The sequence below is a fragment of the Lontra canadensis genome, unplaced genomic scaffold, assembly GCF_010015895.1.
Source record: "Lontra canadensis isolate GAN:19392208 unplaced genomic scaffold, GSC_riverotter_1.0 scaffold110, whole genome shotgun sequence".
Lineage (NCBI taxonomy): Eukaryota > Metazoa > Chordata > Mammalia > Carnivora > Mustelidae > Lontra > Lontra canadensis.
In genome coordinates this window covers 1804874-1827769 of record NW_022631104.1, presented here as the reverse complement: position 1 = coordinate 1827769, position 22896 = coordinate 1804874, and the positions used below count along the sequence as shown (strand labels likewise).

The 22896-nt window shown below is 52.9% G+C and overlaps 1 protein-coding gene and 1 pseudogene across 1 annotated transcript; one reads left to right on the top strand and one right to left on the bottom strand.

Moving 5' to 3' along the window:
* Window positions 1-627: 627 nt before the first annotated feature.
* Window positions 628-11676, top strand: LOC116856500 (annotated as a pseudogene).
* Window positions 11677-15231: 3555 nt separating this feature from the next.
* Window positions 15232-22445, bottom strand: ALOX15 (arachidonate 15-lipoxygenase). The gene is made up of 14 exons (XM_032839982.1): window positions 22305-22445; window positions 20843-21047; window positions 20568-20649; window positions 20319-20441; window positions 20079-20182; window positions 19740-19900; window positions 19331-19474; window positions 18391-18600; window positions 17067-17153; window positions 16798-16967; window positions 16519-16640; window positions 15856-15956; window positions 15567-15734; window positions 15232-15456 (listed from the first exon to the last, which is right to left on the bottom strand). Exons 1-14 carry the CDS (start codon window positions 22437-22439, stop codon window positions 15277-15279), a joined length of 1992 nt encoding a protein of 663 aa, XP_032695873.1. The 5' UTR covers window positions 22440-22445; the 3' UTR covers window positions 15232-15276.
* Window positions 22446-22896: the final 451 nt, after the last annotated feature.

Here is a 22896-nt window from a genome sequence, read left to right as displayed (position 1 = left end):
AATATTCCAGCAAGCACGTGGTGGAGGGTGGATACAATGTTACCTAGATGTTCAGGGAAGGCTGAGGTTGAAGGAAAACCCTTAAGGAAGCATGAGCCATAGATACATCTAGAGAGAGAATATTCCACATTGAGGGAACGGCCAGAGGCCCTACAGCGGGAGTGTGCCCGGAGGGTTGGAGGAGGAGAGACTAGTGCGGAGGGGACAGCAAGGCAGAGTGTGCATTCAGAGAGGAAACAGGGCGCCCTGAGCTCCTGAATAGGACGGAAGGTCCTGGGCACTGGCGGAGACGTAGGAGGGGAGTCGCGGTCAGATTGGGGCCAGCAGCAGCGCCGACAGCCCCGCCGGGGGTGCAGGAAGATGGAAGGTGAAGTCAGGGCTTCTTGGGAGGCCTGAAAGGATCCAGGCAGAGGCCCAGGCTTGCACAGAGGTGGCAGCTGGTGGGGGGGGGGGGACACACACGTGCGGACAGACAGAGGCTGTGTGCAGAAGGAAGAGCAGACAGGACTTGCTGACACCAGGGCCAGGGCGGCCAGCCCGAGCCGGGGACGCAGCAGAAGCGAGCCGGGACACGAGCAGTAGTTTGCTGGCGCATGCGAGGTTCAGTATGCCTCCTATGTCACAAGCATGAGAGTTTCGGGAAGTCACGTCTCCTCGTTTGGGGCCCGGGTTGGGGCCGTGCTGAAGGTGCGTCTCTGGGAGTCAGTGTAGCAGGTGGCATCTCCACACATGCGTCCACGAGGTCCCGAGGGGTGAAAGGGAGGAGGGCCAACCCTTGAGCTGTGTGTGGCGCTTCGGGCAAATGCTGGGATGCGTCACCCACTCGCCCCAGCAGGGCTGAGGGCGGGCAGCTCGATCCCTCCCTAGAAACAGCCTCTTGCCGGGTGCAGCCCTCCCCACACAGAGCAGACCTAAACCCCATCAAATCTGTGCTCGGTGTGGGAGAGCCACCCCGGAACCTCTTTGCGTGATCTCAGGGCGAGCTCGGAGGACAGTCCAGCTCCAGAGCTCCCTGCGCCATCAGCATCGCTGTGTACCTTCCTCGAGTGGCCATCCTGGTCCCCTCGGGGACCGTCTCCACCACTGTCTGCTCCCCTAGGACCGAGCTCAGCCAGGGCTCCAGCTGCAGAGCTAGAGCTAGCAGGGACGGTGGAGGAGGAGTGGCCGGCTGGGTAGGAGGGGACGAGGGTGGTTTCCCTCGGGGGGTCCTTCCAGGGAGTGGGGTAGGGAGGAGCAGACTAGAAGTTCTGGGAGGATGGGAGAGGCTTGCCAAGGGGCAGATCAGCCCGTGCTGCCAAACTGCTGTGTCCTTGGGAGAACCCGGCTGTCCTTACTTGTGGGTCCTTTGTCAGGATTGTCAGACTCATCAGATAACAATTTCCAGGGAAGGAAGCTGTTGGCCACCAGTGTTTGGTGTGGGAACAGAATGGGGACCTTAAGGATCGTCCTTTAGATTTTCCCGTCACACCCCGCCCCGTTCTGAGGACTGCGTCTCCCCATCCTCAGCTGTGCACGCGTGTTCTCGAGCCCAGAGCCCGATTTCTCTAGAGAGTGAGGCCTCTCCTGCTGCTGAGGGAGGGGCAGCGAGCAGGCCCTGTGGGGGGGGGCAGAGGGCCACCTGCCTCTCTCAGCCAGCACTGTGTGAGCTCTGCTCATGCCCTCGGAGCCCCTCGGAGCTCATCTGATGTTTTTTTTTTAATTAAAACAATTCAAAGCGCACACGGCAAACTAAATTGGGAAGGCTTTCTTTGCCTAATTCTTGCTTATTGAGCAGTTGAGTCTGTCGACGATTTAATAATGCTCACGATTTACTGCACTCGGACACCCACCTGTGGCTCTCAGACACCTCCTCTCCTTAGTCTCCTCTTTCTGTTCTGTTTCTTGTCGGTCCCACCTTCACTGGTTTCCCCTTCTGGCCCACACTTGAAAATATGGGTGTTTTCACAGCATTATCAACTACCAGTGGCTGAGTTATGGAAGCAGCCCAAGAGTCCGTTTACAGAAGATGCGGTGTGTGTGCGCGCAATGGAATATTACTCAGTCATCAAAAAGAATGGAATCTTGCCTTTTGCAACATTGGATGGAACTAGAGGGTATTATGCTAAGCGAAATGAGTCCATCGGAGAAAGGCAAATGCCGTATTATTTCACTTGTATGTGGAATTTAGGAAACAAAACAAACGAGCAAAGGAAAAAGAAGGGAGAGAAATCAAGAAATAGACTCTTAACTCTAGAGAACACACTGATGGTCACCAGAGGGAAGGGGATGGGGAGTGGGAGAAGCAGGGGATTTGGGATGGGGCCTGCCGTGATGAGCACCAGGTGTGTAGGACTGTTGACTCGCTGTATCACGCACCTGGAACTAATATTACACTGTGTGTTAGCTCACTGGAAGTAAAAGAAAGAAAGAAAACATGGGATGGGTGTTCCTTGAGCTTTTGCAATCTCTCGTTTCTTATATGTCACCTCTGGAATCTTCTCCCGGGGCTTTGAAGGCAAAAAGACCTCACTAGACCAAAAACCCTGTTTTCAACACAGATTAAAACACATCTCATGACCAGCGCAAAGAACCTGTCTTCTTTCAGCACTCCTGAGCTGGGAATCCAAAAAAAAAATAAATAAAAGTATAGAGATTCTGTGGGGCAAAGAATCAGAGAGTTCACTGAAAGCACATTATCAGGTCCCCACGTAGAGGACTGATAAGGAAAAGAGCCCTGGGATGGGTTTTCCGGGGAAATGAGAGCACTTCGAGAAACCCCAAAGCTCCTCGGAAGCATTTCCCACTGGCATGAGAGAACATATTTAACTCAAAAACACGTATATGCCGTGTACATGTCTTATCTTGGGTTGTTGCTTGTGGGGCGTAGTTCATAGGACTGTATTTTCTGACTATCCCCAGTGGGTGAAATTCCAAAGTTAAGGGGGCATCCTAGAAACGGAGTCATGCTCCTGCCATCCCATGAGAAATGGGCCTCCCTTGCCCTCCTGTCTGGGGGAGGCCGCCCCGCCCTGGCTTAGACCTGCCCTTATCACCTCACCAGAGAAGACCCCCCATGCAAGGAAAAACAAACAATGACCCCTGAGACCCAGCCCTGCCCTGAGCAGGCGAGGAGGGTGGGCTCCCAGCATGCGGCGGCCTGCCCTCCCAGATACGTATGTGTAACTGTGCAATCAGCCTCCAGAAGAGAAAGTTGGCGTTGTGAAATGATTCAAGATATTTTGCTCATCGATGCCAACATGATTCCAAGGACTCTTCTGGAAGTGGAGTTTTTAAAAAATATTTTATTTATTTATTTGACAGAGATCACAAGTAGGCAGAGAGGCAGGCAAAGAGAGAGAGAGGAGGAAGCAGGCTCCCTGCTGAGCAGAGAGCCTGATGCGGGGCTCGATCCCAGGACCCTGGGATCATGACCTGAGCTGAAGGCAGAGGCTTTAACCCACTGAGCCACCTAGGCACCCTGGAAGTGCATTTTGAGAACAATCCACCAAGGAGAAGGGAAGGTCACCAGACACTAGGCTGAAGTCAGGCTCCGCAGAATCGTGACTTTGGCACATGGGTCTACACGTCTGCGTGTGCTCCCAGCCATTCACCGGGTGGGGCTGCCCCATACAGTTCTGCTTGGTATTAAGGATGTGTAAATGCCGTAAACCCTGGATGTTTTGCACGGGAGGAAATTCCAAGACTCGGGCACAGAAAAACACTGGGTCCGTCCTACCGAGTGTGTCCCACCCACTCTCACGCTGTCCCTTGAGAGGGTCCGGAAGTTTCTCCCCTCACGGAGAGTGAGAGACACGTCAGCAGAGTTGACACCTGTTCTCTTAAATGAGTTTCCTGGCTTCACTAAAAAAAACAGTATTGCTCAAAGGGACATGGGGGGGGGGGCGCTGCCCAATACACACAAGCGGTATTTCCTCCGCTCTGTGATTTTTGATTTTAATAGTAGCCTTCAGAGAAAGTAAAGTCATTCAACTCCCACTTTGAGTGTGAGATCTCATAAACGGTTTTCAGGGATTTCAGGAAGTGCGTTTCCCACTCTAGGACAAGATCACAATTGAAATAAGCATTTGTCAGAAAGATGACAGCATCTTTGGGGCGCCCGGGTGGCTCAGCACCTGACTTCAGCTCAGGTCATGATCCCCGGGTCCTGGAATTGAGCCCCGCATGGGGCTCCCTGCTCAGCGGGGAGCCTGATTCCCCCTTCTCCCCCTGCTTGTGCTCTCTTGCACACTCTCTCATGAGTAAATAAAATCTTAAAAAAAAAAAAGAAAATTAAAACTAGAAATACCATACTTTCCAATAATTCCTCTACTGGGCATTTCCCAAAGGAAACAAACACACTAATTCAAAGACATGTATCAGACCTCTGGACACAGAGAGCAAACTGATGGTTGCCCAAGGAAAGTGGGGTGGGTGTGCCTAAGAAGGGTGAAGGCGAGTGGGAGGCCCAGGCTCCCGGTTATGGAGCGAGGAAGTTACCAGAATAAAAGGCACAGAAGACACAGAGTCCATTATACCGTGACACCGTTGTGTGGGGACAGGTGGGAGCTGGCTTTGAGGGGAGCCGAGCATAACAGGTGAAAGCCTGAACCACTACATTACACACCAGGAAGTAATGTAACACTATGCATCAACTATACTCAGATTTATACAAAACTTTTAATAAGTAAATGCATAAGTAAAGGTCTCGATATAAAGTGTTCTTTAAGGCTTTTCATGACCACGGATAGTCGGTGCGATATGAACTCGCATATTTTTCCATTAGCTCACAACACAGCAGGGAAGAGTAAAATTTTCCTTTTAACTCATCCAAAAACTTGAGAGATGGAGTGTATTTTAATAATGCTGCCAGTTAAAATTTTATTAATTACAGTTGTTCTGCACAGTTAACATGTGGGTTTTATTTTTCCTCCTCAGTGTGAAACATCTATCTTTTAACTAAGTGTTTGATCTTATCAATGTATTTTTCCCTTAAAAATATGCTTTCGCAACATGAAAACCATAAGACTCTCTTTGAGGTTAATTTAACCAACATGTGCAATGTGTTTGTGCAAGATTATAATTAATGACTGAGCTCTCTTTTCAAAAACTGGGACGTTTTAAGATGTCATTTTTTTTCCCTGACATATCCCTTACATCAAGCCTAAAGAATAACTTTATTAACCTTCATGTTTATTAACCTTCATATTTAAAATATTGTCAATTTGGGCTTTATTTCTACCTGCACATAGCCTGGCCACTCTTTGGGATTTCTTATTTCAGGTTTTTGTAAGCACTTATTAATTTCTTATAATAAAACAAAATGGAAACTCTTTAATTTTAAGAATCTTATTATCTTCATTTTCTAATACCTCTAATTAAAGGTGCTCTCTGAAGGAAATTGTTTTTTTTGGTTATTTATGGAGTCTATATGGTACCAATCCTTGGGGAATTGACACCTTTGTTTTATCATCAGGAAATCTGGAATCTCCCCTAGACTCTTTGAATTTTCTTGGAATTTTCACTCCCTAATCCTCAGTTCATGTGGATTTTGATTCAAGGATCTCAAGGATGTGTCTTGAGTCATAATACCTCATATTGAAACAGGGTGGGAAATAATGGATTTCACGGCACCTGCAGACGGTATGGAATCTTGTTTTCAGGAAAGAAAAGGGGGAAATGCATACATTCAGAGGTGAAAGCACGACCCGACCTGAAGCTTTATCTCTGTTTATACTCCTAGAAGGCAAGAACACGGAGAAAGGGCAGGTTTTCAGGTCACTGCTTTCCCTCTTGGGGACCATGTACTCTAAACTTGGTCCAGCAGTCTTTCAGGAAAACTCACTCATTGGAGTCATAATGCTCCCAAACAAAGGAAAACCAGCTTCCGGAGCTAGAAACATTCTTTCCAAGAAAACCCAATTCCTCCCCTGTGCTCTGCTACTGGGATCAGACTTCACCTGTATTCCGTGGACACACACCCCATGCCTCTGCCAAAAAGACCCTTAGAAACAAGGACCCACATAAGAAAACAAAAAGACGACAGTCCTAACTCTTTCACTTACCAGTGCATGGCGGAGACTGCTCCCTGTCCCGCAGGGTCCACTCCGTCCTTACTCCCGGCCACCCAGAGCTCAGCCTGCTGCGGGCTGGCCCACCAGCCCAAGCTCCCAGCTGCCTCTGCAGCACGGCGTGCTCACGTGACTCAGGCCTCTTGTGCTCGAGGCATGTGTGAGGTCCGCCATTACTGGGGCAGCTCAAGACTAGACCCTCTGTCCTCAATATTCTCTCTCTTTTTTTTTTCCTCCCCGCTTTATTGCCGCATAACTGATGAACAAAAATTGTCTATATTTAAGGCATCCAATGCAACGTTTCGATGTATGTACACATTGTAAAATGATTCCACAGTCGAGCTAACATATCCAGCCCCTCATAGTCACCTGTTTTTATTTTTTCCTGTTAGAAAGGGGTTTTTTCAATCAAGGTTTTAATTCCAGAGTAGTTAACGCACACCGTAATATTAGCTTCAGGTGTATAAGTTCCTCACAAGTGCCCTCCTTTATCCCCATCACCTGCTTAACCCACCTCTCCCCCCCTCCCCTCTAGGGACCAGCAGCTTCTTCTCCGTAGCTAAGACTCTGGTTCTTGGCTTGCCTCTCTCTTTTTCTCCCCCTTTGTTCATATGGTATTTGTTTGTCTCTGACTGACTTATCTCACTTAGCACTATACTCTCTAGCTCCATCCATGCCATTGCAAATGGCGAGATTTCCTTTTTTATGGCTGAGTAATATTCCATTCTATCTACACCACATCATTGTTATCCATTCATCTGCTTCCGTAACTTGCCTATTGTAGATAACACTGCAGTAAACACAGGGGTGCATGCATCCCTTTGAATTACTGTTTTTGTATTTCTTGGGTAGATACCTAGTAGTATAATTACGAGAGAGTGGGGTGGCTCTATCTCTAACTTTTTGAAGAGCCTCCGTGCTTTTTCCACAGTGGCTGCCCCAGTGTGCGCTCCCACCAACAGTACACGATGGTTCCTTTCTCCCCACTTCCTCACCGACCCCTGTTAGTTCTTCTGGCTCTGACTCTAGCCTTTCTGACAGGGGCGAGGTGGGACCTCATTGTGGTTTTGATGTGCATTTCTCTGATGCCGAGTGACGTGGAGCACTGTTTCATGGGTCTGCTGGCCATTGGGATGTCTTCTTTGGAGAAAGTCTGTTCATGTCCTCTGCCTGGTTTTTACCTGGATTATTTGTTTGGGGCTGTTGAGCTATATCAGTTCTTATACATTTTGGATTCTAGCCCTTTATCAACAAAAACAGCCATTTGCAAATATCTTCTTCTATTCCACAGGTTGCCTTTTCGTTTTGTGATTGTTTCCTTGGCTGCGCAGAAGCTTTTTATTTTGATGAGGTCCCAGTAGTTTATTTTTGCTTTTGTTTCGCTCACCTCGGGAGAGTTACCGAGAAAAATGTCGATATGGCGAATGTCAGGCAGTGACCTTCTTTTCAAATGAGAACAGTTAAGATCTACTCTTGGTAAATTTCAAGTGTATGATGCAGCATTGTTCACGGTAGTCACCCTGCTGTCATACTCTCTTCCTCTTTCCTATTCTTACAACCCAACCTCCGTCACACAGAGGAGTGTAATATCCTATGAAATGGAAGAAAAACCCGGTGACAAAAACCAGCCTCTTGACTTGAGGAGTAGGGTCCCTAACTGACTCAAAATGCCAGCCTGATGGGCACAGTAAGGAGAAATGTGATCCTGGCTTTGCCATTGCATATTTGGGTCTCTTCATTATAACAGTAGAGTCAACCCATGGGACGCCTGGGGGTGCTCGGGGGGGGGGATGTGTCTGCCTTCGGCTCAGGTCCTGATCTCAGGGTCCTGGGATCGAGTCCCGCGTCATTGGGCTCCCTGCTCCGTGGGGAGCCTGCTTCTCCCTCTGCCTCTCCCCCAGCCTGTGCTCTCTCACTCTCTCTCTGGCTCTCGCTCTCTCAAATAAATGCATAAAATCTTGGGGAAAAGAAGAAAAAAAAGGCACGTTGGGGAGGATGTGGAGAAATCAGAACCCTTACACGTTGCTGGTAGGAATGCCATCAACGTGGCCATCATGGCAAACATTTTGGCAGCTCTGCAAAAAATCAAACATGGAATTACCGTGTGAACCAGAAAGTTGAAACCTAAACATCACTGTGTCACTGCGTCATTATGACCTTACGTTTTATTCTGTGACTTCACTGGAACCTAAGGGGCACGATTTCGTGTCTTAGAGAACCTCAAGGCCATGTGTTGTGGTTTTCTCCCCACGAGCCTGTTGGTAAAAGCCCTGTGTCAGGGGCATTTGGATGGTGCTGTGGATAGAGCATGCAATTCTTTTTTTTTTTTTTTAATTTTTAAAATTATGTCATGTTAGTCACCATTCAGCACATCATCAGTTTTTGATGTCGTGTTCTGTGATTCACTGTTTGTGCGGAACACCCAGAGCTCCATGCAGCCCATGCCCCCCTTGATACCCGTCACTGGGCTCACCCATCCCCCCGACCCCTTCCCCTCTGAAAGCCCCAGTTTGTTTACTGGACTCCACAGTCTCTCATGGTTCATCTCCCCCGCTGATTTCCACCCTTCATTTTCCCCCTCCTTCTCCTAATGTCCTCCATGCTGTTCCTTTTGTGCCACAAATAACTGAAACCGTATGATAATTGTCTTTCTCTGCTTGACTTACTTCACTCAGCATAACCTCCTCCAGTCTCGTCCATGTCAATGCAAATGTTGGGTATTCCTTTGCCCCAAAGATACAGATGGAGTGAAAAGAAGGGCCACCTGTACCCCAGTGTTCATAGCAGCCATGGCCACAGTCGCCAAACTGTGGGAAGAGCTGATATGTTCCTCGACAGACCAATGGGTAAAGAAGATGTGGTCCATATATACAACGGAGTATCCCTCGGCCATCAGAGTAGCAACTCTTGATCTTGTGATCACAAATTCAAGCCCCACGTAGGGCCTGGAGCTTATTTAAAAAAAAAAAAAATTCATTTCCCAAAAGCAATGGTATTTGAAGTTTTCTCTGTCAGGGAGTGAGGGGGAAAGCTCTGAACATGAAAATATCTGACGAGGAACCAATAATGAGAGCGAAGGGGGTGGCTCCCAAGGAAAAGGGGTGTGGTCTCCAAAGAGAAGGTCTGTGATCGCCATAGAGAAGGGATGTCCCTCAAGGAGAAGGAGGTGCCTCTGTGTTGGACTTCCAAGACCCTGTCCTATCATTACTTATAATCCTCAATAGCTAACTCTTTCCTGAAGGTCAAGCCTAATTTCCTGGCACCACCTTCATGAGACCACCCTTCCCGGTGCCTCTCTTCCAGTCCCACGGCTCCCAGTGCCCCACTCCCCAGCCTCCCCAGCTGCCTCGTTTCTGGTGTGGAGACTGGGCCACGCTCTCTTGTCAGATCCCAGTACTGAACTCTACCCCACCTCTCAACTGTGTATTTCTTGTACTGGCTTTAAGAATCAGATGAAGCATCACCCCTACGTCTTCTGCCAAATGAAACAATCAGAGGCAAGAAGCAACTTTGTTCATCTTGGAAAGGAAATGTGTCCGGCTGGTGTGTTGTGTGAATTTCTGCTTTAAAATACTCACAAAGGGGTGCCTGGGGGACTCAGTTGGTTAAGCCTCTGCCTTTGGCTCGGGTCATAGTCCCAGGGTCCTGGGATGGAGCCCCACGTCAGGCTTTCCGCTCAGCGGTGACTCTGTTTCTCCCTCTCACTCTCCTTTGCCCCTCTGCCTGCTTGTGCTCTCTTTCTCTCGCAAATAAAATCTTGAAAAATAATAAAATAAAATACCCACAAAATAGAGTAAATTCAATACCCACAGATGGTCATATTAAGAAATAAAACTTCTAAGTTTATTTTTCCAAAATTTTCATCAGATATAGAAATTGGATTTTATTGATTCCTTTGTTGTCACTCACTAAAATAAGGAGGGTTTTATTTAAAAAAATTATTTTATTGCTGGGGTGCCTGGGTGGCTCAGTGGGTTAAGCATCTGCCTTTGGGTCAGGTCATGATCTCAGGGTCCTGGGATCGAATCCCAATCAGCTCCCTGCTCAGTGGGGAGCCTGCTTCTCTCTCTCCCTCTGCTGCTCCCCCTGCTTATGATTTCTCTCGCTCTCTCTCCTACTGTCAAAAAAATAAATAAAATCTTTTAAAAAATTACTTAAAAAGAAAAGGGTTTTTTTTTGTTTGTTTGTTTCTTTGTTTGTTTTTTGCTTTATCACAACGGGTTTGTTGCCAGAAGACAAGTGTCATGAAAACCATCACTAACCCTAAACCAACACGGGAAAGGAAAAGACTGCCATCCACATTATCACCACTGGACGTGTAGAATTGGGCAAGTCTACCACTACTGACCATCTGATCTGTGAATGTGGTTGGGTCAATAAAAGAACTATCAAAAAATTTGAGGAGAGGCTGCTGGGATGGGAAGGGGCTCCTTCAACTATGCCTGCGTCTTGGCTGCCCTGAAAGCTGAATGTGAACGTGGTGTCACCATTGAGATCTCCCTATGGAAACCTGAGAGTAGCTAGCACTATGCATCCGTCACTGATGCCCCAGGACACCAAGACTCTCTCCAAACCATGATTGCAGGCTCGTCTCGGGCTGACCGTGCTGTCCTGATCCTTGCTGTTGGTGTCGGTGAATTTCAGGCAGGCGTCTCTGAGGACGGGCAGACCCGTGAGCTTGCCCTTCTGGCTTCCACACCAGGTGTGAAACAACTAATGGTTGGTGTTCACAGAATGGATTCTACTGAGAGATGCGAGGAAATCGTGAAGGAAGTCAGCACCTACGTTGAGAAAACTGGCTACAGCCCTGACACAGCATGTGTGCCAATTTCTGGTTGGAATGGTAACAATGTGCTGGCGCCAAGTGCCAACAGCCCGCCTTGTTGGTTTGAGGGATGGAAAGTCGCCTGTGAAGATGGGAAATGCTGGTGGAACCGCACTGTGTGAGGCTCCAGATTGCGTTTCTGCCACTGTTTCTGCCTCAAAGGCCTTGACTCTTCCCCTCCAGGACGTCTACAGAATCAGTGCTACTGGTTCTGTCCCTGTGGGCTGACTGGATCTGGTACCCTCATATCCACCAGGGTGGTCACCCTTGCTCCAGCCATGTTACAACTGAGGCAAAGTCTGTTGAAACACACTATGAAGCTTTGAGTGAGGCTCTTCCTGGGGACAATGTGGGCTTCAATGCCAAGAGCATATCTGTCAAAGATGTTCGTCGTGGCAATGTTGCTGGTGACAGCAAAAGTGACCTACCCGTGGAAGCAGCTGGCTTCACGGCTCAGGTGCGGGAGATGCACCAGCAGCCGCGCTGATGGTCACGCGGCCCACGTTGTTGATGAGTTTGGGGAGCTGAAGGAGGAGACTGATGATCGTTCTGGAAGAAAAGCTGGAAGATGGTCCCGATTCTCGAAATCTGCTGATGTTGCCCTGATTGATATGGCTCCTGGCAAGCCCATGTGTGTTGAGAGCTTCTCTGACTATCCCCCTCTGGGTTGTTTTGCTGTTGGTGACGTGAGAGATGTGAGAGATGCTTGCTGTGGGTGTCATCAAAGCAGTGGGCAAGAAGGCAGCTGGGGCTGGCAAGGTCACCACGTCTGCGGGGAAAGCTCATAGGCTAAATGGATATTAACCCCGGTACCTGCCACTGCGGTCTTCACCGTGGTGGTCTCAGAACTATTTGTGTCATTGGCCATTGAAGTTTAATAGGAAAAGACTGATTGATGATAACAACATGTCATAAAACAAAAGGACAGAGGCACCTGGGGGGCTCAGTGGATTAAAGCCTCTGCCTTTGGCTCAGGTCATGACCTCAGGGTCCTGGGATCGAGAAGGCTGTCTGCTCAGCAGGGAGCCTGCTTCCTCCTCTCTCTCTCTCTGCCTGCCTCTCTGCCTGCTTGTGATCTCTGTCAAATAAATAAATAAAATCTTTAAAAAAAAAAAAAGGAGAATGTTTTGTGGACCATTTTGTTTTCGTGCGTCTGTGGCAGTTTTAAGCTATTAGTTGTTTTTTGTTTTGTTTTGCTTTGTTACTTAGAGAGATCCCTATTAAACTAGGGGGGGTGGGGTGGGAGGTGCAGAGGGAGGGGGAGGGGGGAATCTCTAGAAGGCTCCATGCTGAGCGTGCCTCAGTCACATGGACCCAGAGATCACAATATGAGCAGAAATCAAGAGTCAGATGCTCCACCATCTCAGCCACCCAGGCATGCCTTATTAGTTTTTAAAACCAGTATTTTTTTTATTAACATATAACATATTATTAGCCCCAGGGGTACAGGTCTGTGAATTGCCAGGTTTACACACTTCACCATAGCACATGCCCTCCCCAATGTCCATAACCCCACCACCCTCTCCCGAACCCCCTCCCCCCAGCAACCCTCAGTTTGTTTTGTGAGATTAAGAGTCTCTTACGGTTTGTCTCCCTCCCGATCCCATCTTGTTTCATTTATTCCTTTCCTATCCCCCAAGCCCCCCACGTTGCCTCTCAACTTCCTCATATCAGGGAGATCATATGATAATTGTCTTTCTCTGACTGACTTATTTCGATCAGCATAATGCCCTCTAGTTCCATCCACGTCGTCACAATTGGCAAGATTTCATTTCTTTTGATGATTGCATAGTATTCATATATGTATATATATATGTGTATATATATACACATATATATATATATATATCATGTCTTCTTTATCCATTCATCTGTTGATGGACATCTGGGTTCTTTCCACAGTTTGGCTATTGTGGACATTGCTGCTGTAAACATTGGGGTGCACGTGCCCCTTCGGATCACTACATTTGTAACTTTAGGGTAAAGTTAATGGGTTGTAGGGCAGCTCTATTACAACCCAGCTCTAAAATGGCTGGGTTATAGGGCAGCTCTATTTTCAACTTTTTGAGGAACCTCCATGCTGTTTGCCAGAGTGAAAACCAGTACTTTTTAATGGAAATAACTTGACCAAAAGCCTGTCACAGAATTCTGAGACCCATTAAAACAAAAGTTTAGTGAGAAGCCCGTCTCTTCTTTTGGTCCACACCATAACCTTGTATAGTATGGTTCAGGTAAAAGATTGAGAGTTGCACAGACCCTATTTCTGGTGTTAAAATATGCTGAAACTAAAATTGGGTTAACCCTTCTTTTCCCGGGTGGGGGACTTGAGTTTTTCCACCTTGTCTCAGGGAAAGAAGCTCTGTTTGAGTACATAGTAAAACCTATGGGAAAAGGGGGTCTGTCAGTGCAACACATCTTCTCATAGAACAGATAAGCAAAGAATAACACCACAGGATAGTTCATAAAACAGGTTAAATTCTGTAATACAAAGTCAATGTGTTGCATAGAAAATGTGTATCATATCACTGTGGAATAAACTTGATAGATTATCACCTTTTCATTTCCCAGTTAGTGGAATGCATTGTCACACTTATAAATATTGAAATAGGGTGCCTGGGTGGCTCAGCTGGTTGAGTGTCTGTCTTTGGCTCAGGTCATGATCCCAGGGTCCTGGAATCGAGCCCTGCATCGGGCTCCTTGCTCAGCAGAGAGCCTGCTTCTTCCTCTCCCTCTGCCTTCTGCTCTCCCTGCTTGTGCTCTCTCTCAAATAAATAAATCAAATCATATCTATATATCTATATATCTATATCTTAAAAGGTGAGGCATTCAATAGCATTACTTTATTTAATGGTAGCGTTAACTGTATCTAGATTGTGGGAAAAGAAAATCTACTGGAAGTTGTTTACTGTTACTTAAGGACTAGAAATCCACTTCCTATAAGAATTTTCATCTTTAATGATCAAGGTTAGGGGAAGAGGGAATATTACTGCACTGGGGATTCAACACAAAGTTTGGCAAAAGTTCACCTAATGAGCGGAAGGACATGTTTTGGGCTGGAGTGTATGGTAGCTTTGTTTTGTTTTTTTTTTTTTAAGATTTTATTTTTTTGAGATAGAGCAGGAGGTGGGGGGATCATGAGCAGTGGGGAAGTGTTGAACAGGGAGCCGGATGTGGGACTTGATCCCAGGACCCTGGGATCGTGACCTGAGCTGAAGGCAGATGCTCAACCGACTGAGCACCCCAGGCGCCCCTAATTCTTGGCTTTAGATAGCCGGCAAATCTCTTGGAACACTGGTCCATTTGATAAAGCAACTGTGAATCTTGACCGTTTGAACATGAGTTCTGTCAGGATCCTGTTTGGTCCTTGAATAGGCTTCCCCACCCCCCTAGGAAGGGGAACTTTTTCAGGCTGCTTTGAGTATGGCAAAAAAAGCACACAGGACACCTTGTGTTTTATAAGGCAAACGATGCTATGTGAAATGTATCCTATAACTCGGCAGCCCTAGGTAAGAAATGACTGCAATTGAAAATTTTTTTCATTTAGTTGTAAGCTAGGTAAAATGGTCTCTTAACAGTACTACCAAAGGCCCTGATGAGGCCTGTAAATTAGAAATAAAAGATTTTGTCCACAACTCAAAAAAAAAAAAAGAGAGAGATTTTATATATGCATTTATTTGAGAGAGAGAGAGCAGGAGCGTGAGCAGAGGGAGGGGCAGAGGGAGAAGCAGACTCCCCGTTGAGCAGGGAGACCAATGCAGGATTGTATCCCAGGACCCCGGTATCATGACCTGAGCCAAAGGCAGCTGCCCAGGTGCCCCTCTGGTTAATTACTTTGATTTGGAGCTTTCTAACTTGGGGAACTGCAAACGGGTTATAGATATGGACGCCCCCGTTTTCTTCCATTTTCACGCTCTACGTGAGCCACGAGACAGAAATCTTGAGGACTGCTATAAGTGCTTTGCTGTGTAGGATCTGCCTTCAGGACAGGTATAAGGCCCGACCAGTCAGAAAGATGTGCTACATTCTTTGGCCAATATTTGCTTTCGGATAGTTTGTTCTAACTTCTTTTCTTTTGTTGCCTGACGTATCTTTTTGTTGCCATTTAAACCCAATTTTGTTTCAAAATCGTATTTGGCTCATGGACAGGTGGAGTGACCTGTGTGGACATTCTATCCTACTCTTGAAACAGTTTACATAAATGTGGCTATTATCTTCCCCCGGGGCAGGGGGGTGTGGACCCAAATGAAGCAGGAGGCAGCAGGCAGAGTCTAAAATAAAATGTGGCCACAGACCATGGAAAAGGAACTCTCCCCGGGGTGGGGTGGGGACCGCTGGGGGTCAGCGGTGGTGGGACCGCAAGCACCAAGGGGTGGCGCGTGGCTTGGGAGAGGGGGGAGGTGGCACTCAGATGGCCACGCTGTTTTCCACCAGGCTGGGCAGCAGGTACTCATAAGGCATGTCCAGCTTTTCATTCCGGGTCTTGATTTCCTTCTCCAGGACAGCCAGCTCCTCCCTGAACTTCTTCAGCACAGCCTTGGGTCCGGGACCCGAAAAATACTCCACCTGGTGCTGGCCCAGAGCCACCTGGGTGGAGAGAGAAAGGCAGCTGAGAGCCCAGAACCCCCTCGGGCCTTGCTTGTTGCAGCCGCCCCTTCCTGGAAGCCCTCCGGGCAGCCCCCACCCCATCCCCCCACCATCATGGGCTGGCGTCGGCCCAGCTGCCAGACGATGGACATCTGCAGGGAGGCCTGATGGAAGCTGGGCAGTGTTGCCATCACTGTCTGCAGGGTCACGTCTTTGGTGGTCGGCGGGGGCATCCGCATGGTGCAGGGCGCGTTAGGGACCCAGGAGTACCAGTCCAGCTGGGGAGGGGCAGATATGCAGAGTCAGTGCCGGCAAAGCACGGAAAGCCCTTAGCCCGCCTGCCCCCAGCCCCGCCTCAGCTGCAGGTGCAAAGCCCCAGCAGCCCCCTGTGGCGAGTACCTGGCCCAGGTGCGTGGAGGAGTGCTGGCCGGTGCAGGTAAATATGCACATGGTGAGAAAGCGGCTCATCTGGTCCCGGGACTGCAGGGAGTTGGGGAAGCCTGCAAGGGGTTCCAGGGAGTTAGCGGCTGTGGGGCCAGGGACAGAAGCTCAGCTCAGACACAGGGCAGAGTGGGGAGAGGACAGGGGTGAGGAGGGCACCGTGGGTGCCCTCGGGATCCGTGGTGCTGACCGCAGACTGGGTCAGATTGGGGGGGGACCTGCTGGGAGGGTCGCACCCCGCGGGGCACGGCGAGAGCCAGTTGCAGTGCGGGTCAGGGGTTCAGCAACACTGGGAGCCGCAGGGGGACATCTACACCGCGCCGATGGGCAAGTCCTACGATTCAGGCTTTCACTGTGTTTTGTTTCGTTTTCTCAGGGAACTGGTTGTGAAACATTCACGGGTGACCAGTGGTCCCACTGCCTCCGGAACTAGAGGGGCTCTTGGGGCAGGGGATGGGATCCTGTCTCTAGCTGACAGCAAAGGAATCTGGGAAGGCCTTTGGGCATTTTCATAGGGTTGGAAATGCCTCTGGAAGATGGCACAGAAGTTCGAGAGGATTCTGGAGAGGTTCCCAGGGGAACGATCTTGCATGGGAGGCCCCAGGCGGGGGCTAATCCTACCTCGGTCCTGGGCCCCAAGCAGCCCGACCTCCGTGATCTCCCGACACCAGGACTGCAGCTCCAGATCGTCCCTCACGGCCTCGTCCGTCTTGTAGTGGAGATGCACGATACCCTGCACGTAGCTGTCCCCGACAATCCGAGAGCCCAAGCTCACTGGGAGCCTCGTGGCCCTGGGCTCCTCCCCACCGCCTTGCCGGGTCAGGGGCCCCAGGCCCCCAGCCCAGACCCGGACGTCCTGTCCTAGCGTCCCCTCCCCAGCCCTGCCTTCCCCCTCCTCACCGAGCGAGGATTTCCCAGAGCCGCAGGGCGTCTTGGGCATAGAAGGACGACTGCACTCCCAGGAGCCCCCGGTCGGCCAGGTCGTCGGGGGGGCAGAAGGAGCGGTAGGTGAGGAAGGCGCCCGCCCGCTTGAGCAGCTCCACGTGGCCTCCACCACCCGTGCTCACCACCTGGGGGGCGAGGGCCAGGCAGGGTCGGGCCCATCAGCCTGCCCGAGGCCAGAACCGGAGGGAGGGGTGAACCCCGTGATGCCCCTGGTCTCCTCGTACCTGGTCGAAGACTCCCATGTCAGAGATGAGCCCGTTCCGGGCCCGGACGTTAATTTCCAAGGTGTAACGCAGGTGGGGAATGATGAGCTGCGGGGACAAGAGCGGGAAGGGCAGAGTCAGAAGAGACGGCCAAGTCCCTGCGGGGAACACGGCTGAGGAGCGGGAAAAGCACAGACGTGAGCGCGGTGGCCCCCCGGACACCGCTGACTCACTGCTCTCTGATAACCCAAAGAAATCATCCTCCTTTTCTGTTTGTGTAAGGCTGCGCAAAGTCGAGCTCAGTTTCTCGTCTGTTTCGTTAGCAGCCTCTAAGTGGCCTTTTCCGAGTCATATGTATGTAGGATTTATATATTCATACGTGATACACATTCTTAGATAAAATTCCTCCCTGAAATTTAATGCTACAGCTATACTGTGTCTATCAGGTACTATATGTATATATGTGCTTTATACATAAAAATAGTACTTTTTTGCCTCCCCAGAAGCACTTTTGCCTCCTTGGGGGGCATAATGGGCCCCCACTGAGAATGCAGGGTCTAAACTGAGAACTTCATCTCCTACCCTTTTCCCTCTGTCCCTTCCACTCACCTTCTTTCTGTCCCTCAAACATGCCAAGCTTGTTCCGGCCACAGGACCTTTGCACTGGCTGATCCCTGTGCCTTGACCATCTCGAGGCTGGCTCCTTATAGTCTCGTTCTCAAAGGAGCCTCTCCTGGTCACCCAGCTTAACTCACTCTCCCATCACCCTGGCCTGCTTCTCTGCGTTGTACTTAGCACGGCTGACCTCCAGTACCTCCATTACTGCCTGTTAGCCCGTAACGGAAATGAAAAACCCAAAGATCAGGACCTTGGCTGTCTTGCTTCGCACCGGCATCTGGAATGGCTCGTGCCACACGGGACACGCCAAGAAAACAAGTGCGTAGGTGGGTACTCTGTCCTGCTCTTCCGCAGGGAGCCGGGCTACTATCCTCCCAAGCCCCCCAACTGCCCTACAGGTCACTAGTTTAGGACTCTTCAAAACGGGCAGGAAAAATACTTTGTGCTATTTGTATGGTCCCGTCTGGTTGGAGTCCTCATTCGTGGGCATGTTCTGTTTACACCACGTGCGTGTGTCTGTACTTTGAGAAGAGTAAGACTTTGCACCCCTCACCCCGCCGATGACTCATTCTCACCTTCTTGAGAGGACACGCTGCCCCATTCAGAAGGCACAGCAGGCTCTCGGCTCGCTCGTCTGTCCTGGCTGGCTCTCCCCACCCTCAGGGTCCCCAGGGAGGGTCTCCAGTGGCAGGACAATGCCACAGGGCGGGAGGGAGTAAGGAGCTACCTTGAAGACAGGGTGTATGGAGGGAAGGCACCTCATGGTGGCCACAGTGATGACCTCGGCCATCAAGTGTCCCCGCAGAAGGTGGGACTGCAGCTCGTGCATCTGGAAGTCGGAGCTGCGGACCCAGCACTTGGCCAGCAGCCAGGCCATTGGGGGATCCGTGGGCAGGAAAAGCGGCGGTGGAGGGGACCCCACGTGGGGCAGCTGGAGCTGGAGTGGGGACCAGAGAGTGGGATGAGTGCCAGGGACCCCCACGTCCCCTCTCTTTCGTCCCTTGCCCACCAGGCGCTGCTACTCCCGGGCAGACGCTACTCCTCACCTGCCTTCCCTACCTCCCTCCAGCCCCGCAACCTTCCACAGAAACTGCTCCCCCCGGCCTCCTCCCACCTCACTTCCCTTTTGCTCCCCGCAGTGTGGACGGGATTCAAACCCTCTGCTTCCTCCATCCCACACTCTCGCAACCCTGCCTCCACACGACTGGCTGCGCCCCCGGTCCTCAGCGGTCACTTTTCCTCCTTATTTGTCCCATTTCTGCAGGACCCTCGCGTGACTCCTCCCCCTCCCTCCCTGAACCCCGGCCAATCTAATTGCCCTCGGCACCCACAACTGCTCCCCACACCCGAGCCTATCATCACCTCCGCATTGGGCAGTCAGTGAACCCATCACCCTAGTCCCATGAGCCAGCATCCCCCTTCTGTGCCCCGTCCCGAAGCAGGTGCTGGCACAGCAGCCTCCGAAGGGCCTTCCCAGACCGCTCTGTCCTCAGAGGCTCCCTCTGCTCCAGAGTTTCCTCAGATTTGCCTGGTCTGTCTCTGCAGCCAGACCCCGACTTTCCTCCTTTCTTTCCCATTTCCTCCCGGGCATCTTAGGCCTCTGCCCTGAGCAAGAACTCGAGGAGCGGGAGCTCGGCCCCTGGGAGCAGAACCCGGGGTCCTCTCACCTGGATGGCCATGGGCAGGAGTTTCCCATCAGGCTGCAGCTTCAGCATGACCAGAGGGGCGGCCAGGTGCTGCTGGCTGCACAAGATGACATTGGCCTTGATCCCATCCAGAAGCGAGAAGTCCACCTCGAACAGAGTGCCTCTCTGCATGGGGTGGTTGGGAGGGGAGGGGATGGGCTGCTGTCATTGCGACTCTGTCTCGGTGGACCCGACACTTTCACACCCCCCCACAACCCCCCACCCCCCGTTCGCCGCTCTCACTCGGGGAGAAAAGCACGTGGTTGCATTTCTCACGATCACCTGATTTCTCCCGGCACGTCCCTCCCTGCCATCCAGCAGGAAGCTGGGCCCACAGCTGACCCCACGCCCATCTCCCTGCGTGGCCCCTTTAGGGCTCCCATGTCCGCACCTGGAGCTCCGTCTCCAGCTGGACCTTCAGCTCCTCCATCCCCGGGGGGAACATCAGGCGGGCGGGAAGCTGCTTCGAGCGCCTCAGCAGCATGGGGTTAGTGCCATTGAGGAACTGGTACCCAAATAAGGCGTCCTCTCGCCAGGAGTCACGGACCTTTACTGCAGAGGGCCGGTGTGGAGAGTGCCCTGGATCAGAGCGCCCCCACCGAGCCATCCCTGCCTGACCGCACACTTCTCGAGGGACGCAGGCCTCTGGTGTCCTGGCCCTGGCTCCCTGGCTGGGGGCTCTGGGGGGATCCTGGGAGAAGTACTGGAGCTGGGGGGTGGGGGTACTGACCAGCCAGTTTACTCTGGCCACACCAGAAAATCCGGTTGAAGTCATCCAGATCATTCCAGCAAGTCAGAACATTTAAAGAGTCTTTGATGGCCAGGTCTGCCAGCCTTAGGGGAAGAAGCAAAGAGTTTGAGTTGTGCTCAGAGTCTGACGGATAACCACAGGCACCCAGCTTAGGCCAGCCCAGCCCCATGCACCAGAACACCCTGGTGTTCCCTGGGACCCAACCCCTCTTGTTCTCACCCCTTAGCCAGCGAGGCTTCAAAATCAATCCTCTTGTCTTCCAGAAACCGCTCGTCTACAGGGAGGTCATTGATGGTGGCCCCGGCCACATTCAGGATTAGCCCATCTTTCCAGTTGCCCCATCTGTAGCCCAGAAGTGAAAGCAGATGTTGGTCCTAGCGAAGGGTCAGCAGGGCCAGGCCGGGAGGGGGCGGGGGGCGGGGAAGAGCCCCGGGCTGGCGCGGGGGCGGGGGGGGGGGGGGCGCTGACCGATACAGCTTCTTCCTCTCTTCCAGCTCCTGCTCCCTGTGCTGCTTGAACAGGCCCTGAGGGTCGTCTCCCACGGTCCTGCCTAGAGGTGGGGAGGAAAGGACGGGCGGGGAGGCCTCTCCTGAGAGCCTCTCCCGGGTCCCCGCCAAGGGCGCCTCCTCTGCGGGCCCTGACCCTTCAGCATCCCGGCCTCCCGCAGCAGCCCCGGCAACCGGCCCCCTCCACATCCCCCCCCCTGGCTCCCCTGCCCCCCCCCCCCCCCCCCCGGCGCTCACCAGTGCCCTCGGGGAGGCTCAGGACGCCACTGCCCTCCACCCAGCGGTAGCACGGGAACCTGAACTCGTCCCCGCCGGCCCCGGGGCCCTGCACGCAGATCCAGTTGCAGAACCAGGCGTCGTCCTGGAGGAAGTGCCGCTTGTGCACTTTGACGAACAGCAGGCGCCCCAGGTACTCCTGCACGTCCGCCTTGAATTCCGTCTCCTGCGGGCGGCAACAGGGCGCTCGGCGCGCGGGACGGGGCCCTTGGGCCGAGCCCTGCTCCGGCGGGACGCCCGTCCCTCAGCTTCTGGGAAAGGCGCGCGGAAGGAGCCCGAAGGAGCAGGGGAAGCGCAGGACGCAGGTGCGTCGGGGTGAGGCGGCAGGAAGGAACACCGGGAGGCGCGCTCCTTCCTTTGCTTCTTCCTCCCTGCCGACCCTGCCAGTGCGCAGCGCCGCGCAGGGAGAGAGAGCACCGGGGAGCGGGGAGACGCGGGGCCGAGCAGGCGGCAGGCTGTGCCGGACAGCCCAGGGCCCGGACAGGCCTCCCGCGGGACTGGCCGTCCGGGGACCCCTTCAGGAGGCAGCGCTCCGCCCGGCCGAAGGAGGGAAAAGCGGGGAGGCGTGCGGGGCAGGGGCTCAGGGAGACGCGGCGAGGAGGGCTGGGCGGCGTCGGGGAGCTGGGGCGCAGGGGAGAGGTCTGCGGACCGGCGCCCGAGCACATCGGGAAGTCTCAAAGGTCAGCCAGGGGCTTGGGATTCGTCCCGAGAACACTTGGGGGCACGTTTGGAGGTGGGACTGTTTGGAACAAACCCCAGAAGGGCTGGGAAGGGCCGCGCGGAAGCGGCGAGGCCGTGGGGAGGGTGAAGGTGACCCTGTTCAAGACACCTGACGGGGGAGGCGGGAGGGAGGACGCTGCTGGCGGAGCTCGAGGCGCGGAGGCACGAGGGGTCCAGGAGACAGAACGGACCCCGCCGGATTCCGGCTAGAGGCAGAGACGGAGAGGCGCGAGCGACCCCCGTGGTGGGGGGCGCGAGGGGAGGCCTGAGGGCCGGGAAGCGTCCGCGGGACAGACCGCCGCATCTGGGGCGTCTTGGAGAGAGCCGGACAGGCGATGAGAACTGGGGGGGTCGGGATCGGGGTGAGAACCAGGTAGGTGCGAGGAGCGCGGGGAAGTGCGTCGGCCCTTGGGTGCTGTCATCTCCGGGCTTCTTCCCCCCGACCGGTCCTCCGGCGCCCCCACCCCCGCCCGGGGCGGGCCAGACACCTAGCAACGCGGGAGAGGACTCGAAACAACAGCTTTGGGCATTACAGGACCCGGGAGGACAGGCGCCCCGGTCGAGGGAAGGCCGACTCCGCGCCAGGCCGGGCCCGCGAGCAGCGCGTCGGTCCCGAGGAGGCCGGGCGCGGGGACACGTCCCGAGCGCGCCCCGTGCGCCCCGGCCTGACCCCAGCGCCCCCAGCCCCGGCCCCGCGGTTCACCTGGCCTCGCGCCGGCCTCACGCTCGTCCTGATCGCCGCCTCCCCGTGCTCGCCCACCAGCCACAGCTGCACCCGGTTGTTGGAGCCCGCGCACAGCGAGGAGCCGGTGGACACGCGGATGCGGTAGAGACCCATCTTGACTAACGCGCCGTCTGAGGAGGAAGGAGAGCGGACGCTCTAATAACGGGCGCGACCCCGCCCCCGGGAGGCCCAGCGGTCGGAGGGTGCTGTGGCTTCCGGGTCCCTAACCGACCCGCACGCAGCCCAGAGATGAGCCCCAGCCCGAGAAGGCGGGCCTGGCGGGCACTCAGGGAGGCACGCGGTTCTCCAGGTGGAGGAGAAGAACGGAAGGGGGAAGCGGAGGCGGACGGGGGCAGCAAACCTGCAGGAAGCAGGCTTGGACGCCGGCCCCGCAAGCAGACAGAGCGCGTGGCTGGGCGCACACATGGGCTCCCCAGGTGGCTCGCCTCTGGGAAGGGTCCTGCTTATTAAGGTTGCAAGGGGTTGGGGGGGGTGCAGAATGAAGAGGGCAACTCGCTCTGCAGGTGTTTGTGAATAAGGCACGGCCTGGCCACCGAATTAACCCGATCAG